This window comes from Ranitomeya imitator, chromosome 1, assembly GCF_032444005.1.
Source record: "Ranitomeya imitator isolate aRanImi1 chromosome 1, aRanImi1.pri, whole genome shotgun sequence".
NCBI lineage: Eukaryota > Metazoa > Chordata > Amphibia > Anura > Dendrobatidae > Ranitomeya > Ranitomeya imitator.
The window spans coordinates 226,836,893-226,853,297 of NC_091282.1; the positions used below are offsets into that span (position 1 = coordinate 226,836,893).

Below are 16,405 nucleotides of genomic sequence, written 5' to 3' on the forward strand. Positions count from 1 at the left end.
ATCATCACTTTATCAATGGTTCTTTATCATGCCGCCTGTACTTTTCCTCTGTAAATTTAAAGTCCGTTTTGCAATGTACTTTATTTTCTAATGATGGCCAACGAACTCAGGAATGTAGATGCCAAAATTTATAGGATGTTTTTATAATGGAAGTTCTAGCTGTCTGGCTACTAAAGTATCCAACTAATGGAACGAAATCCAGTAACAGGCGTATGTGTGTAGTTTTTCTAGTGTAGGTCGCCCCTATTTTTCAGCAGGGCTGTTGACGGAGATTTCTCAATACCGGTTCAAGGGAAAATTGGGGCAGTTTCCCGTGACTACAAATTAGGTTACAGCTTTTGTTTTCCGAAGGCCTTCTGAAAAGATCTGAGATCTGGTTGCCGTCGGCCGCCGCTGTCCTTTCCCGTGCACCGGTTTCATACACTGATGTGTTTTTCATCAGGGTGAGCTGAATTTTATGTCGCATTGTGCATTTGTTCTAACCATACTTTACGTACTTGTTCTACTTAATGGGTAATGCTCCGCGGATAGCGACGGCGCTATAGGGATAAATGGTCGTTTAGAGGATGGCACTGATGAGAGGGAAGCTGACATAAGGCAAGTAGTAACATAAAGCACTAGAGAAACAGAAGGAGGCGGTTGCTAAGAGAGGGGAGTGAGAATAAGAGCTGGTGAATAGGAGAACAGAGCAAGGGATTGCATTCCGTGCTGTTGGCTGCTTTGATCTCCTGCCAAGAGAACCTGCAAGGTCGGAGCCAGCAGCCCTAAAGTTCCGGATATGTGAGGCTTGTGGAATGCTGGAGTGCATGTATGAAGTGTGTGTAATGTGTTTGATAGGTGCTCTCACCATTCGCCCAGCTCCACCAAGAGCACAGCACAAAGTAACCACTGAGAACACAACTTTCAAAGGGATTGCGGACATGTATGACCCTTTAGATCTAAAAACAGAGGTCTTAAAGGTGCACTTCATTAAATTCCCTTCACTTGAAAGTGCTTTTTACACTGACGCTGAACTAATTTTTTATTGTTTTTAAAAACCCAGATACGTGCTGGTTGTCTCATTGCACTATGCGGAGGCAGTTGTTTTAGATGCTGTTGCGTAGGATGTATATATTCCAGAGGTTTACTAGCTGCACCCTATGGCATCATTGTACCTTCTCCCAGACACAAGGAGGTGGCTGCCGGAGACTTGGAGGGTCATGCAGACTTTGATGCTCAATTTGCCTTTGTAAAACCTACTGTGAGTTTGTATTCGAAGCTGACCCTGATTACGATGGCTAGCAATTCTGCAGGAGGACTAGCCTCCTCATAATTCTGTGGGGTGAATTCACAGGCTTTCTGTATGAGGCTATGTGCACATGTCAGGATTTCTTGCAGAAATTTCCTGACAAAAACAACATTTCTGCCAGAAATCCACATGCGTTTTTTTGTGCGTTTTTTTTTTTTTGTGTGTTTTTTCCCAATGCATAGAATAGCGGGAAAAACGCGAAAAATCCGCAAAATTAATGAACATGCTGTTTTTTTTTACCGCGATGCGCTTTTTTTTTCACGGAAAAAACGCATCATGTGCACAAAAATTGCAGAATGCATTCTAAATGATAGGATGTATATGTATGCTTTTAAATGTGTTTTTATCGCGAAAAAACCTGAACGTGTGCACATACCCTAAAATCTGCAGTTGCTATACAATGTAAAATCTGATCTTTTCCAGAATGTGCAAATGACGTATAAAACTACATCTATACATGCATTGCCAATTTCCTTTTGCCATGTTTTATGCACGCATTCAGAGACAGAATCTTCATCACGTGAACATGGCCATAATTGCTCATGCGCATCAGATTAATGAAGCACTCTAATACATTTCTTTATTTGCTAAACCTGTTTGAATTATTGTGTTGTGTAATGTAAGTCCAACAAAATACTTACCAATCGCCGCCTTCCCAGGGTTTCAGCGCTGCTCTGTTCCTTTTCGCACTCACATAACTGAATCTGACTCACTGGATCACACTGCAGTCTATGTGATCCAACAGTTGCTATTAGTGTAAGCCTATGGAACTTCGTTCTGCCACGCCATAGACTTACAATGCGAGGCAGGGACGTGAAACTCAAATACACAGAGGGCGAAAGTTAAAAGCTTAGACAAAGTCACAGGCCAACCTTAATATTTATTAAAAAAAAGTCTACAAATGAGGAAGTTTTTACTTATCATCAGCATATGGCCTAATTTAAATGTAATAACAAAGGATAAAAAAACTTGAATAAACCAGATAATAAAGTATGATGCAAATAAAAAAGTGCCCCCAAACACAGTATGATACCCCCACAGTGAATTCCTCCACAGGACTCTCCACACGCACGGTATGATGACCCTACTGTAACCCCTCCCTCAATCCCCCAACAAAGAATGGTGACCCCATCACAGTATGATTCTCTAACTGTAATCCCCACACAGTATAATGGCCACAAAAAGTGCTCCATACAGTATAACTGGGCCCTGCAATTCCTTCTGTACAGCATAATGGCCCCACATAGTGCTCTATACAGTATAATGGCCCCACATAGCGCTGTATACAGTAAAATGGCCCCACATAGTACTCTATACAGTATATTGGCCTCAAAAAGTCCTCCATACAGTATAATGGGCACCATATAGTGCTCAAAACAGTATAATGGACTACATATATTCCTCCATACAGTAGAATGGGCCCACATAGTGCTCCATACATTATAATGCACCCCACATAGTGCTCTATGCAGTTTAATGGGCCCCATATAGTGCTCAAAACAGTATAATGGACTCCATATAGTCCTCCATACATTACAATGTGCCTCACATAGTGCTCCATACAGTATAATGGGCCCACATTGAAAAAAAAAAGAATACTCGCCTCTGCTCGTTCCCCCGCTGCTTTGGTGTCTTCAAATCCTCTGCACATCTCGGTACAGTGGGCACATTGTAATGATGTAATCATGCCCACTGCGCTAAGACGGCAGAGGCAGGGGGGGAATAATGGAGAGGGAGCATCAGCTGATTGCTTTCAACTATATTGGCATCTTGGATGCTGATACTGTTGAAAGTGCTATGCTGGGTGGGCCAACCTGCCCAGCCTTGCGGGCCAAATATACTTACCCTGCGGGCCAGATTTGGCCTGTAGGCTACAGTTCAACGTGTGTTGTAAGGCTAGGGTCACTCCACTGTTTTTCTCTCATCCGAGAAAGTCGGGACGATTGTGCTAATAGTTTGATCAGAATGTTATCCAAAATAAATCTCCCACTTCATTCTTCAGTCTGTGAAAATTGGACCCATAGACATGAATGGCCGAGCGCAATCCGATTGTCAGATGCAATTTGTGCATACAACTGCATGCTTCAAATCGGACGTGTGCACTGTCCCAGGGAATAACATGGCGCGGTGTTATCCGTCATTTTTTACTTTTACGGTCGTGTGCACTGGCCCTAAAAAAAGAATTTAGGCTCAGGCTCACACCTAGACCCCAGTGTGATCCGGCGAGTTAGGATTTCAGCCATGTAAGTGTGAAGAGCGCTGGAGCAGCGCTGAAAAATGTGGAAGATGGCGACCGGCAAGTATTTTATTGCATGTACATTGGCATCAGGTAAAAATATCCGTGCATCGCCCTGTCATCATGTTAAAAATTATTTTAATTTATTATTTATAATATATATGTAGCTGAAAAATATTGTCAAGGGGATATTGACGTCATGTGTGACAAAGGTCACTCCTTGCTATTTGCCTATCAACTTCTGGTGTGATAGGCCGAGCGTATACTCCAAACCTGAACATGACCTTCTGATCAGTCTCTGCACAGTTGTGTGGCCTGGAGTTCCACTATGAAAGGAACAAAAACATTGAGGGGTGCGATTTCCCCTTCATTCTCAGAATAGGTGGGGTCCCAAAGATCCAATCCCAGAGCTTCTCATCATAAAGTGTAGGAGCCATGTAAGATGTGATGTCTCCATTAATGTGCTGCTTCATGCAGTGAGAGACTACAAACTGTACTTGTGTGACCCCTTGTGGAAAAAGAATGGAACTGCATCTGGAATGGTCTTACTACCCTGCTGCACTACAAAATGTACTACTTAGGTCTGAACCCTCAATGTCCTTTTGATCTAAAGTGTCCAATATGAAATATAATATAAAAGTTATTATAGTAGTAATAGTCATGCAGTTTCTGAATGCACCAATTATATGTATTTAAGGAAGTATTCCACAATTGAAAAACCTTTTATATGTACATCAAATAATGGTAAATAGAAGTAATTCTTCATTTTAGGCATTTGTATTCATTGTTTTATACATTGTATATGAAGCAAAGTGTTGTGATTGCTATGAATTACTCCTTGGGATCAAAAGTTACTACATACAAGTGCTTCTTACTAAATTAGGATAGTATCAAAAAGTTAATTTATTTCAGTTCAATGCAAACTGTGAAACTCCTATATTATATAGTCATTACAAACAGGTTGATCTATTTCAAGTGTTTATTTCTGTTAATGCTGATGATTATGGCTTACAGCTAAAGAAAACCCAAAAGTCATTATCTCGGTAAATTAGAATACTTTATAACACCAGCTTGAAAAATTATTTTAAAATCTGAAATGTTGGCCTAATGAAATGTATGTTCAGTAAATGTACTCAATAATTGGTTGGGGCTCTTTTTGCATCAATTAATGCATCAATGCGGCGTGGCATGGAGGTGATCAGCCTGTGGCACTGCTGAGGGGTTATGGAAGCCCAGGATACTTTGATAGCAGCCTTCAGCTCGTCTGCATTGTTGGGTCTGATGTCTCATCTTCCTCTTGATACTATCCCATAGATTCTCTATGGGGTTAAGTTTAGGTGAGTTTGCTGGCCAATCAAGCACAGTGATACTGTTGTTTTTAAACCAGGTATTGGTACTTTTGGCAGCGTGGACAGGTGCCATGTCCTGCTGGAGAATGAAATTTCCATCTCCAAAATGCTTGTCGGCAGAGGGAAGCATGAAGTGCTCTAAAATTTCCTGGTAGACGACTGCGCTGACTTTGGTCTTGATAAAACGCAGTGGACCTACACCAGCAGATGACATGACTCCCCAAACCATCACTGATTGTGGAAACTTCACACTAGACCTCAGGCAGTTTGGATTGTGGCCTCTCAACTCTTCCTCCAGACTCTGGGACCTTGATTTCCAAATGAAATGCAAAATTTACTTTCATTAGAAAACAACATCTTGGACCACTGAACAACAGTCCAGATCTTTTTCTCATTGGCCCAGGTAAGACGCTTCTGGCATTGTCTATTGGTCATGAGTGGCTTGACACAAGGAATGCGACACTTGTAGCCCATGTCCTGGATACGTCTGTGTGTGGTGGCTCTTGAAGCAATGACTCCTTTCAAGGCTGCGGTTATCCCGGTTGCCTGTGCACCTTTTTCTACCACACTTTTTCCTTCCACTCCACTTTCCATTGATATGCTTGGATACAGCACTCTGTGAACAGCCAGCTTCTTTATCAATGACATTTTGTGGCTTACCCTCCTTGTGGAGTGTGTCAATGACTGCCTTCTGGACATCTGTCAAGTCAGCAGTCTTCCCCATGATTGTGGAGCCTACTGAAACAGACCAAGGGGCCTTTTTAAATGCTTAGGAAGACTTTGCCGGTGTTTTTTGTTAATGATTCTAATTATGACTTTTGGGTTTTCATTGGCTGTAAGCCATAATCATCAACATTAACAGAAATAAACACATGAAATAGATCACTCTGTAATGACTCTATATAAAATGAGTTTCACTTTTTGTATTGAAGAACTGAAATAAATTAACTTTTTGATGATATTCTAATTTTGTGAAAAGCACCTGTACCACCTGTTAGCGTGAAACCTTGCGTTGCACTCCTCCTCGTCAGATATTTAATGAAAGCCGTTTTCCCATAGATATCAGTATATATTGAGCACTGACAAATTTGGTTAAACTTATTCTCGTTTTGTCTTCTAGGCTAAGCGGGCAGTGCAGAGAGGGGCTACAGCGGTTATCTTTGACGTCTCGGACAACCCTGAGGCTGTGGAGCAGGTATGTGCTGAACAAAGGCGCTCAGATTGTCACTGCTTTCTTACAGAGCTGAGCAGTGAGGTTGTGTGCTGTCTCTGCATCCTCTTAATGACTATTTTTGATGATCCAGACGCCATTCTTCTCCCAGTGTTCAATGCCTACCACTAAAGGTCTATGCAGTGACCTGTGATTTCCAGAACGTGAAGCAACCACAGATGTGTAGACAGTGAGCTCACTGAGAAAACAAGTCATTGACAGCAGAGACAGGCGGACATTCCATTGGGACAAGAAGAAAGGGAGACCACTTACCACCTCCACAGCAGCAAGCAGATTCCATCACAGACACATAAAGGGGGACGTTATGATGAGTTATTGGACTGCATAATGCCCATATACTATTCTTGGTTCCACCACTGAGGAAGGGGGCTTCAAATCACGTAGGGAGATATCAGTGAAGAATACTTGTCTTTCGTTAGTTCTCTGGCTTTACAGGTGGAGTTCTGATTGAAAGCGAGTCTGTCATCCCCTGTAGAGGACTTACCCTAAATAAAGCTCATACCTGCAGTATAGATTTTCCTCCTTTAATTTTCTAGAAAATGGTTTTATTATATATGCAAATGAGGGCTCCTCAGTGCACCCTTGGCATGGTTTAACAATCGGGTACCGTTCTGTTTCCGTAATAAACATGATGACCATCTCCCCTTTGCTTGAGTGACAGCGCTCAGAGTGGGCACTGCCTGAAGTTAACCCTTGGCCCTGCACATCTACATCAGTAATGCAGTGTGCGCAGTGTCAGTGTGAATACTGAATGATCCTGTGTGCCACAAGACAGGAGCGAGAGATAAGAGCGTGCCCGCACTGACACTGTGTGTGTGCTCCTGTATCCCTCCTGCAGTGTCAGTGCAAAGGTGCAGGACCAGGGGTTCACTTCAGGTTAACAGGAGTGGAACATTGCATTAAACCACGTCATGTGTGCACCAAGGAACAATGAACTGTTTTTCTGTACAATTAAACACCGCAGGTATGAGTTTTACATGAGCTAAGTGACCTATGGGTCTGCATACATGGTTTATTTCGCGCTTCGGGTGTGACAGACTCCCTTCAGACAAATCAGCTCAATGATTGTAAACAATGGTTAATTTTGACGTTTTGTCTTGAAAATGAGACGTTTTTGTTATTTACAATGCTCATCTGTTGCAGCTGAATCAAGGCTTGGAAGATCCACTTAAGAGGCCAGTTGTATATATGAAAGGCACTGATGCTATGAAACTGATGAATATCGTCAATAAGCAGAAAGGTGCCCGAGCAAGAATTCAGCATCGTCCTCCTCGGGTAAGCATCATGATGCTGGTGTGATAGTCAAGTGGATTGTAATGCCATGGCTGCCCTAAGGTTGGAGCGTAAGGTTTGATTCAATGTATTCGGCAGTAATTGTTTTCTTTTTTCTTTTCAGCAACCTACTGAATACTTTGATATGGGCATCTTCTTGGCCTTCTTTGTGGTGGTGTCCCTGGTCTGCCTTATCCTTCTTATCAAGATCAAATTAAAGCAAAGAAGAAGTCAGGTATTCAATTGGTTATATTAACACGATATTGTATCTAAATTTATCATTTGTTTACTTTTTGTTTTAGCAAGATACTGAACTTAAGGTGTTGTCCGATGAAAATGAGTTAGTGTTATCTTGTTGATCAATGAGGGTCTGACAACTGGGACTGCACTTATCAGCAAAACAGGGCCCTTTTTTGGAGTGTCAGTGCGCTTGCCTGACCTCCACGCTCCATTCTTTCCCTATGAGGCTGCTGTTCCTTGCACTCGGCTTTTTCCAGCCTCCGTATAAAAGATGAATCGAGCGGTGGTCAAGCACTTTACTGTGGCTCCATTTGTAACAGGGATCCTAATGTCCCATCTGGGATAAAAGTTGCCCGTTTTGCCAATCTGTGCGAGTCACAGTGGTTGGACCCTTATCAATCAGCAACTTATCACCTATCCTGTTGATAGGTGATAATTTGTTTTCACTGGACAGCCCCTTTAAGTTCCCTTGCTGGAGGCATATAAGGCTGCGTTCACATTTGCGGTGCGTCGGGTGCAACCGCGGCGACGCATGCGTCATGCTCCCCTATATTTAACATGGGGGCGCATGGACATGCGTTGTCTTGCGTTTTGTGACGCATGCGTCTTTTTTTGGCGCAAGCGTCAGGGCGCAGAGGACGCAGCAAGTTGCATTTTTTTTTCATCCAAAATCGGCCAAAAATGGATGCACAAAACAATGCATTTTTGCATGCGTTTTGCATGCGTTGTGCGTTGCGTCGCAAAACGTAGTCTAAGGCATAAACCAGTAACGCCATATGGCTTCAGATTGTATACTTTGCATCCTGAGGGTGTGTGCACACGTCAGGATTTCTTGCAGAAATTTTCTTGACAAAAACCGGACATTTCTGCCAGAAATCCGCATGTGTTTTTACCGCGATATTACCGCGATTTTACCGCATTTTTGGTGCGTTTTTTGTGCATTTTTCCCAAATGCATAGAATTGCGGGAAAAACGCAGAAAATCCGCAAAAATAATGAGCATGCTCATTTTTTTACCGCTATGTTTTTTTCGCGGAAAAAAACGCATCCATGTGCACAAAACATGCAGAATGCATTCTAAATGATAGAATGCATAATGTATGCATTTGTAATGAGTTATTATAGCGTTTTTAGCGCGAAAAACCGCAAAAAAACCTGAACGTGTGCACATAGCTTGAGTGATGTTTATTAGCTTTTGGTATTATGTTAATTTCTGCAGAAAAAGAAGTTTAGTATCCAGCTATAAATCTGTCACAATGTAACTGTGGAATAACAAATGGCCTCCTATGCTGTCCCTCAGGCTAGGGGGACCCTAGTTATCCCTGTCTCCAGGATTACCCCTGAAGGTGGGGACTCCTTGGTCTCATTTCTCACTATGCTCCTGAGTAGCACTAATTTATTAAGTGTATGAGAAGAACAAAAACAAGACAGACAGGGCAAAATAGCACAGTCACACAGCACTTTCCCAGGAAACACACAAACAAAATTAATGCCTGTGAGGCAACAAAGTAACATAAAGACACCAAGGGAAAAGGAAGGGCTTAACCAAACATTGCTCACCACAACTTTGGAATAACCAACAGTTAACCAGGATTGTGTCCACCTGGATAGACTAACTATATTTGCCATTATCTGCATAGCAAAGCCAGCATATATAGAAGGAGAACAGACATGACTGGTTCTCGCACAGCATGTGTGACTAAAGGAGATTAATAAACCTTCGCCCAGCAAAGATTTGTTGCTAACCTACCTGCTCTTTGAGTTGACACCCAAGTCACTCTGTGCTGATCATAGCTATCAATGAAGTTGGAAGAGGGTAAGAGTCTGTGGATTGCACCGACCCTGACGCCGCCATGACGGTTGGTGATACTTGCAAAGACCTCCTTATCACAGTGGTAAAACAAATTTCCCCTTTGTTAGAAAACTTTCTGCAGTCATAAAACATAACTGTCGGACATATTTGTTTTTTATGTTTCTGAAAGTTACCACCATAAGACATTGTAGAAGATCTACCCAGGCTAGGATAGCATGCTGTGCACTGAAAAACAGACCAGGGCTAATTGATCGGAGTAATCATGGTAATGATCTTCTTACAGAACTCCATGAACAGGATGGCAGTTCAGGCACTGGAAAAAATGGAGACCAGAAAATTCAAGGCCAAGGGCAAAGTACCTCGGGAAGGTAGTTGTGGTGGCCTTGATACGTTGAGTAGCAGTTCCACCTCTGACTGTGCCATATGCCTTGAAAAATATATTGATGGAGAGGTAAGATTGATGATGGTTATTATAGAATACTTATTGTATGTGTTCGTTATCTCATTTCAAGTGTATTGACAAATATATTGCAGACTTTTACTTCATGTATTGGATATTTATTGAAAAAATACTCATTGTAGGCAATATCCTTACAGATCAAAGATAATGGGGAGTAATAGCATTATCAATGTCACAAAGTTTTTGCTGCATTATAAAAAATGTTTTGATTTGTCTGAATGTTTCTTTTTGATCCAGTTGAGGTATTGTTATGTTTATTCTTCAGTACCTCTCAATTGAGTAGTGTCTGATTGAATAATAATTAGGAAACACAAGCTTACTGTTCGATGGGGTAACAAGGCTGTTGGCATAGCTATTTATTGATTTTACTCATTTATATAGTGCCCTTAATTCCACAGCACTTTACAGACATTATCATCTCTGCCCCAATTGGGGCTCACAATCCAGATTCCCTATCAGTATGTCTTTGGAATGTGGGAGGAAACCAGAGAACCTGGAGGGAACCCTCGCAAACACGGAGAGAACATACAAACTCCTTGCAGATGTTGTCCATGTGCCAATATTCGCGTCTTTCTGAGCATGCATGTGCTCTTAGTAGGAGAAATATAAATCACTGCTAGATACCTGGTGGTGGCGGCTTATCTCCTGAGAACAAAGGCTTGGCCATGCTGAAATCCAACATGCTGTCCTTGCAATTCCCCAAATCTGCCATGGGAGTTGAGACTCCCCCAGACAGATATATGTCCAGCAACGACCCCCTGAATTGGCAAGTTTGACTAACGTCAAACTAATATTTATGACCACCTTTAGTTGTCTTCATTGCGCCTAAAGATATTTTTCTTTGGTCTTGCCTAGGAGCTGAGAGTCATTCCTTGTACACATCGATTTCACAAGAGATGTGTGGACCCGTGGCTTTTACAGAATCATACATGTCCACATTGCAGGCACAATATTATAGGTGAGTGTTAGAAAACAAAAATGACTTTTGCACGTAGTAAATGGTACAGGTTGCGCACCTAAATAAAGTATCCTTATTTTGATATTTAGCTAAACATATCTATTTTATTATGGAAGGTTTAATTCAGTGGGATAGCTGTAAGGTATGTAGCGGTGATTGTCACATCCAGGACCTGGTCCCTGAAAGTCCCCAGAGGCTCCTTAAGACATGAGTATTTTTAATGATGCAGGTATATGGGGGCTCTGTTACAGATTTAGCACTGGGGTCAAGAAGCTTTAGGTTATGCTTCTGGCTTAGTTATGTTTTATTTTGTATTTGTTAAATACAGTTTTACCTGTCCTTCTTGTTCCTCAGGCATAACCTTACAGACTCATATTGACTTATATATAGAAAATGCTTGTGGTTGATACTTAAATATAATTTTTTTTACACCACAGAGCAAAAGAAAGGAGGTCATGGCAGCTTGTGTGTTGATAGCTCAAACAGCCGAGGCCGACAGCAACAGAGAGTCATTCTTCCAGTCCACTACCCAGGAAGAGTACAACGAACTGGACCTATTGCTGCATATCCAACTCGTACCAGCATGGGCCCACATGGTAATCCCATCACAGTACTCACTGTGGAGCGACCGATGGAGCCTCCTTTCCTAGCTGGATACAGGCCTGTATCAATCGATCAGCCAACGGCAGGCCATCACTGTGATCTGGAACACGCGCAATATCCTCAGGCTAGTCATGGCTTTCGTCGGTCCAAATATGGAGGAAGAGGCTTCAACACTGCCACCTGTTACTCTCAATATGAAACCATGTACCAACACTACTACTTCCAGGGGTTGAGTTACCCGCATCTCCAGGAAACAGTCAGCGTTAGTCAGATGCCCAGAGGAATAGAAAAGAGCTTGAACCATGGCTTTCCGACTGGTACTAATTTGCTATACCAGACTGCACCTACCATGATGCACATGGCCCCTGCATCAACTGGTGGCAGCTGTTACCTTCATAGTCAGCACCAACATCGTTCAGTATGTAGTGGCTACTTAGCTGATGTACCCTGCAGTGACAGTAGCTCCAGTTCGAGCACCAGCTCAGCACAGGGACATGCATCATCTAGCGACTCCATGCTGGACTGCACAGAGGCCAGCAACCAGGGAGTATACGGCAGCTGCTCCACCTTTCGAAGCTCTCTCAGTAGTGACTTTGACCCATATGTGTACAGGAGTCGAAGTCCTGCTAGGACTGGATTAGTGGATGCCATAGCATGTGGGGGGGATGTTGGAGCAGGACATGGAAGAGGTAGGTCAGACTGTAGACCTCACCAGACCTTCCCAAATTCTTGCTCTCGGGATCGCTTGTCTAGTTGCAGCCTGGAGATGAATTATAGCAGCAATTCTTCCCTAGAGCGCCGAGGGGCTGCTGTGGCATCTGGGTTAGTCCCAGAAGCATCTTGTACCATCCCACAAGGGGGTGGAAGAGACTTGCGGGGGCCCGAAAAGGGTTGTCATTGTTGTTTTCAAATGCCTGCTGGGGATCCTGGTCCAGACTGCACAAACTTATATATGGGTACTGAGCCCCAGCAAGCCACAGCTGCACCCCCTGGTGGAGGTTTGTACAGTGTTACCTCCAGCCTTTTACACCGGACAGAACCGGGGTCTCTGCTTGCCCACTCTGCTCGGCCCTGCTGCCTCTATGAGGAAAATCATGGGAGCTGCTTCTCTGAGGACTATGCAGTCAGCATTCAGTATGCCCTGGCAGAGGCAGCAGCGGCAGCAGCAGCAGCTGCAGTGGCCGGGTGTGAGGCTAGTCAACCTATACCCATCATTCCCGAGGATCCAGGCTACGAGGGTGGCTTAGATTGTGTGGGTCATGTCTCCTGGGAGATGGAGGCTGATGATGATGAGGAGGAGGTACTGTACTGCCAAGAAGGACCGTGTTGTACGCTAGTAGAGGAGACACGTGCCCTGTGTCGAAACACCGCAACAGAGGTATCTGGAAATGTCACAGGTAATGAATTAAAATTTTATGCTAAATTTTCTTTTTTTTGTTTAGTTTTAAGTAAGAGGCAGTTGAAAAACAAACATGCTGGCTAACATCTTTCTTATAGAAAAAAAAGGGGTGCTCACTGTAAAAAGAATTTGGTGCTCAGAAGAAAACGCAAAATATACTAGAAGAAGAGAAATCTTCGGTACTCAATAAGTAACAATTTAGTTTTTATTTTTTATTTTTCACTTGGACTATTAATAAACTCTTACTTATTGAGTGCCGAAGATTTCTCTTCTTCTAACATCGTTCTTAGCCACGCTGAAGCTATTAGTCTAGGTGTGCTGCCCAGCACCTTATAAGTACACCCCACAAAGCACTGACGCCCCATTCTCCCTCAGCATCACTCAAGGCAAGGCAGTATCAGAGATCATTGCGACAAACAGCATAGCCATTATTTTAATACCGCCTTGGTGCACATTTACACTGGCCTATAATCTGAAACATGCATTTCGAAGAACCCTTGTTTCCCGATTTGTGGTCTGTCCATACAAGATGGCAGTCGCCCAACAAACAAATCAAAAGGCTCACTTAAAGATTGCTTGCTTAAGAATCACTGTTCTCGGCAGCACATCATCCTCTGGAAACATGAGATGTGCGGCCGACAACATGACGTAAAAAGAATTTGGTGCTCAGAAGAAAACGCAAAATATACTAGAAGAAGAGAAATCTTCGGTACTCAATAAGTAACAATTTAGTTTTTATTTTTTATTTTTCACTTGGACTATTAATAAACTCTTACTTATTGAGTGCCGAAGATTTCTCTTCTTCTAACATCGTTCTTAGCCACGCTGAAGCTATTAGTCTAGGTGTGCTGCCCAGCACCTTATAAGTACACCCCACAAAGCACTGACGCCCCATTCTCCCTCAGCATCACTCAAGGCAAGGCAGTATCAGAGATCATTGCGACAAACAGCATAGCCATTATTTTAATACCGCCTTGGTGCACATTTACACTGGCCTATAATCTGAAACATGCATTTCGAAGAACCCTTGTTTCCCGATTTGTGGTCTGTCCATACAAGATGGCAGTCGCCCAACAAACAAATCAAAAGGCTCACTTAAAGATTGCTTGCTTAAGAATCACTGTTCTCGGCAGCACATCATCCTCTGGAAACATGAGATGTGCGGCCGACAACATGACGTTTTATGTGTACAGAACAATAATTAACAGTCATATTTTGCTCATTGAAGTGTCTAAATCACTAAATGCCGATTGCATGTAGTTTTTCGTTGGACGATTAATGACCGTGGTCTGCCAGCCTGGTTAAGATAGCTCAATGTGTATTTTAATAGTCAAGATGACATGAAACATCCCCTCTACTTAAAGTCTTGCTTGTATCTATTCTGTCCTGTAAACAATATGTGTACTTTTTGTAGGCTCTAGGGCTCATACTCACTTGCGAGAAATACTGACGAGTGCAATGCGATAAAAAATCGGATTGCACTCTGACCAATGTTATTCAATGAGTTACACCTCATCTGCTATTTTTTTTCTCAGCTGAAATCGGACTGAGAAAGAAATCGCAGCAGGCTGCGTATTGCTGCGTATCTCTGATGAGACTCTCCAAAGTAAGTCAATGGGTGCGAGAAAAAAATCGCACAGCACTCGCACTGGTGTCTTTGAAAAGCCGGCAATTCATGTCCCGGCGTACGGTAAAATCGTAAAATCACAGTGGTATGTTAAGAATGGAATAGATATATACACATAGAAAAAAAAAAAAATATATATATATATAATATTATAATTTCATAGAGAGATAGCAGAATAGCCGAAAATCATTGCAGAAGCCGAACAGGATAGGAGACATGGTTTACATACAGTAAACCATTGCAGAACAGTTAGATGTATAGATGTCAGTGTCTCATACTGTTAGTACTATGTGTGTGTGTGTAAAATTTGGGACCTGTATGTATTTAATAAAAGAATGCTTTCACGGAAGAAAAATGGTGTGGGCTCCTGCACAATTTTCTCTGCCAGAGAGGGAAAGCCAGTGACTGAGGGCAGATATTAATAGCCTAGAGAGGGACCATGGATATTGACCTCCTCCCCTTCCCCCCCCAGGCTAAAAACATCTGCCTCCAGCCACCCCAGAAAAGGTGCGTCTGTAAGATGCGCCAATTCCGGCACTTGGCCTTTCTCTTCCTACTGCCATGTAGCATTGGCATATGGGGTAATAAGGGGTTACTGTCACCTTTGTATTGTAACGTGACATTAAGCCTGGCTTAGTAATGGAGAGATGTCAATAAGACACCTCTCCATTACTAATCGTATAGTTTGTAAAGGGTTAAATAAACACACATACATGCAGAATAAAGCATTTTAATGAAATAAAACACTAAACACTGTTTGACCATGTTATTGTTACTGGTAATCCATGTGACGACCTCAATCTCCTGTAATAAACGAAAAAATAACAAACCAACAATATACCTGTCCGGCGTACAGTCAGTCCCACGACGTAATCCATATCTGGGGTATATACAGTTTACAACCGAGAGTGGTAGTAGTACTAATACAACCGTCCCGGCTGTAAACTACTGGGGAATGAATGAAATGCTGGGAGCGGAGCTTCAGAGACTAGTGGTGACGTCACTGAAGCTGCGCTCCCTCACTGCATGAACTCAGATGAACTCTTGAGCGTGGGAATATATATGTATTCTAAGTATATGTTTTGAAGATTATTTTGTTTTAAAACAATGTGTACAGTTGTATTTTATAATGCGATTTTAACATGAGCTTTTCCATACAGAGAACGGCTGCATGTAAAACCTCATGTTAAAATCGGATTGCATACGCATGTCATATGGATGTTCCATGGAAAAATCGCACGGAAATCGCATTACACTATGATGACATTCGCATAGCACTCGTCCGTTTTTTTCGGTCCGGAAATCGGACCGTTTTTTTTTCCTCGCAAATGGGTATGAGCCTTAGATTGATACTTGTTACTGATCTGTAGTGTTTTTTTCTAGCTTACACTTCTGCTATCACTTTTTTTTAAAGCATTTTTTTGTGTTTTTTTTTAAACTTTTTTCATGATATCTTTGTACTGATTAGTTTCCAATGCAATTTATATTCCTGCTTTGTATTCCTTATCAACAGGCTTCCACACCACAGACAAAGACTGAGCACTAAGGATACAAACTACTAGGATTAGATCAAATCTTGTGGAATATTTTCTGAACTTTTAATAAAAGAAGAATAAAAAAAATCACTTTTTTTTTTTTTTTAAATATTTTTACCGAAAGTTTAACTTAACAATGCATTGTGATCTGGAATCCGCCACACAATACAACCACTTTTACCTGCTTTATTCCCTGGACTCAACAATTGGAGAATCTGTGTTATTTGTTTAGGTGTTTTATTATTTTTTTTTTAATCTTTTATTTTATAAATAAATATATATAAATATATATATATATATAAATATATATTATTTTTTGGTTGGTGTTTTTAGATATTTTTTTTTTCCTTGTGAGTTTGTACATGCGCAAGAACTGTCGTTTCCTGATGAAAAAG

The 16,405-nt window shown here is 41.9% G+C and overlaps 1 protein-coding gene across 1 annotated transcript in view; it reads left to right on the top strand.

Moving 5' to 3' along the window:
- Positions 1–16,154, top strand: part of ZNRF3 (zinc and ring finger 3) — a 163,628-nt gene extending 147,474 nt beyond the window's left edge. Inside the window, exons 3-9 of the mRNA XM_069754424.1 lie at positions 5,994–6,068; positions 7,248–7,379; positions 7,501–7,611; positions 9,712–9,879; positions 10,744–10,846; positions 11,284–12,846; positions 15,989–16,154. Of these exons, the coding sequence (XP_069610525.1) occupies positions 5,994–6,068; positions 7,248–7,379; positions 7,501–7,611; positions 9,712–9,879; positions 10,744–10,846; positions 11,284–12,846; positions 15,989–16,014 (2,178 nt within the window). The 3' untranslated portion in view covers positions 16,015–16,154. The remainder of the gene's footprint in view (positions 1–5,993; positions 6,069–7,247; positions 7,380–7,500; positions 7,612–9,711; positions 9,880–10,743; positions 10,847–11,283; positions 12,847–15,988) is intronic.
- The last annotated feature ends 251 nt before the right edge of the window (positions 16,155–16,405 follow it).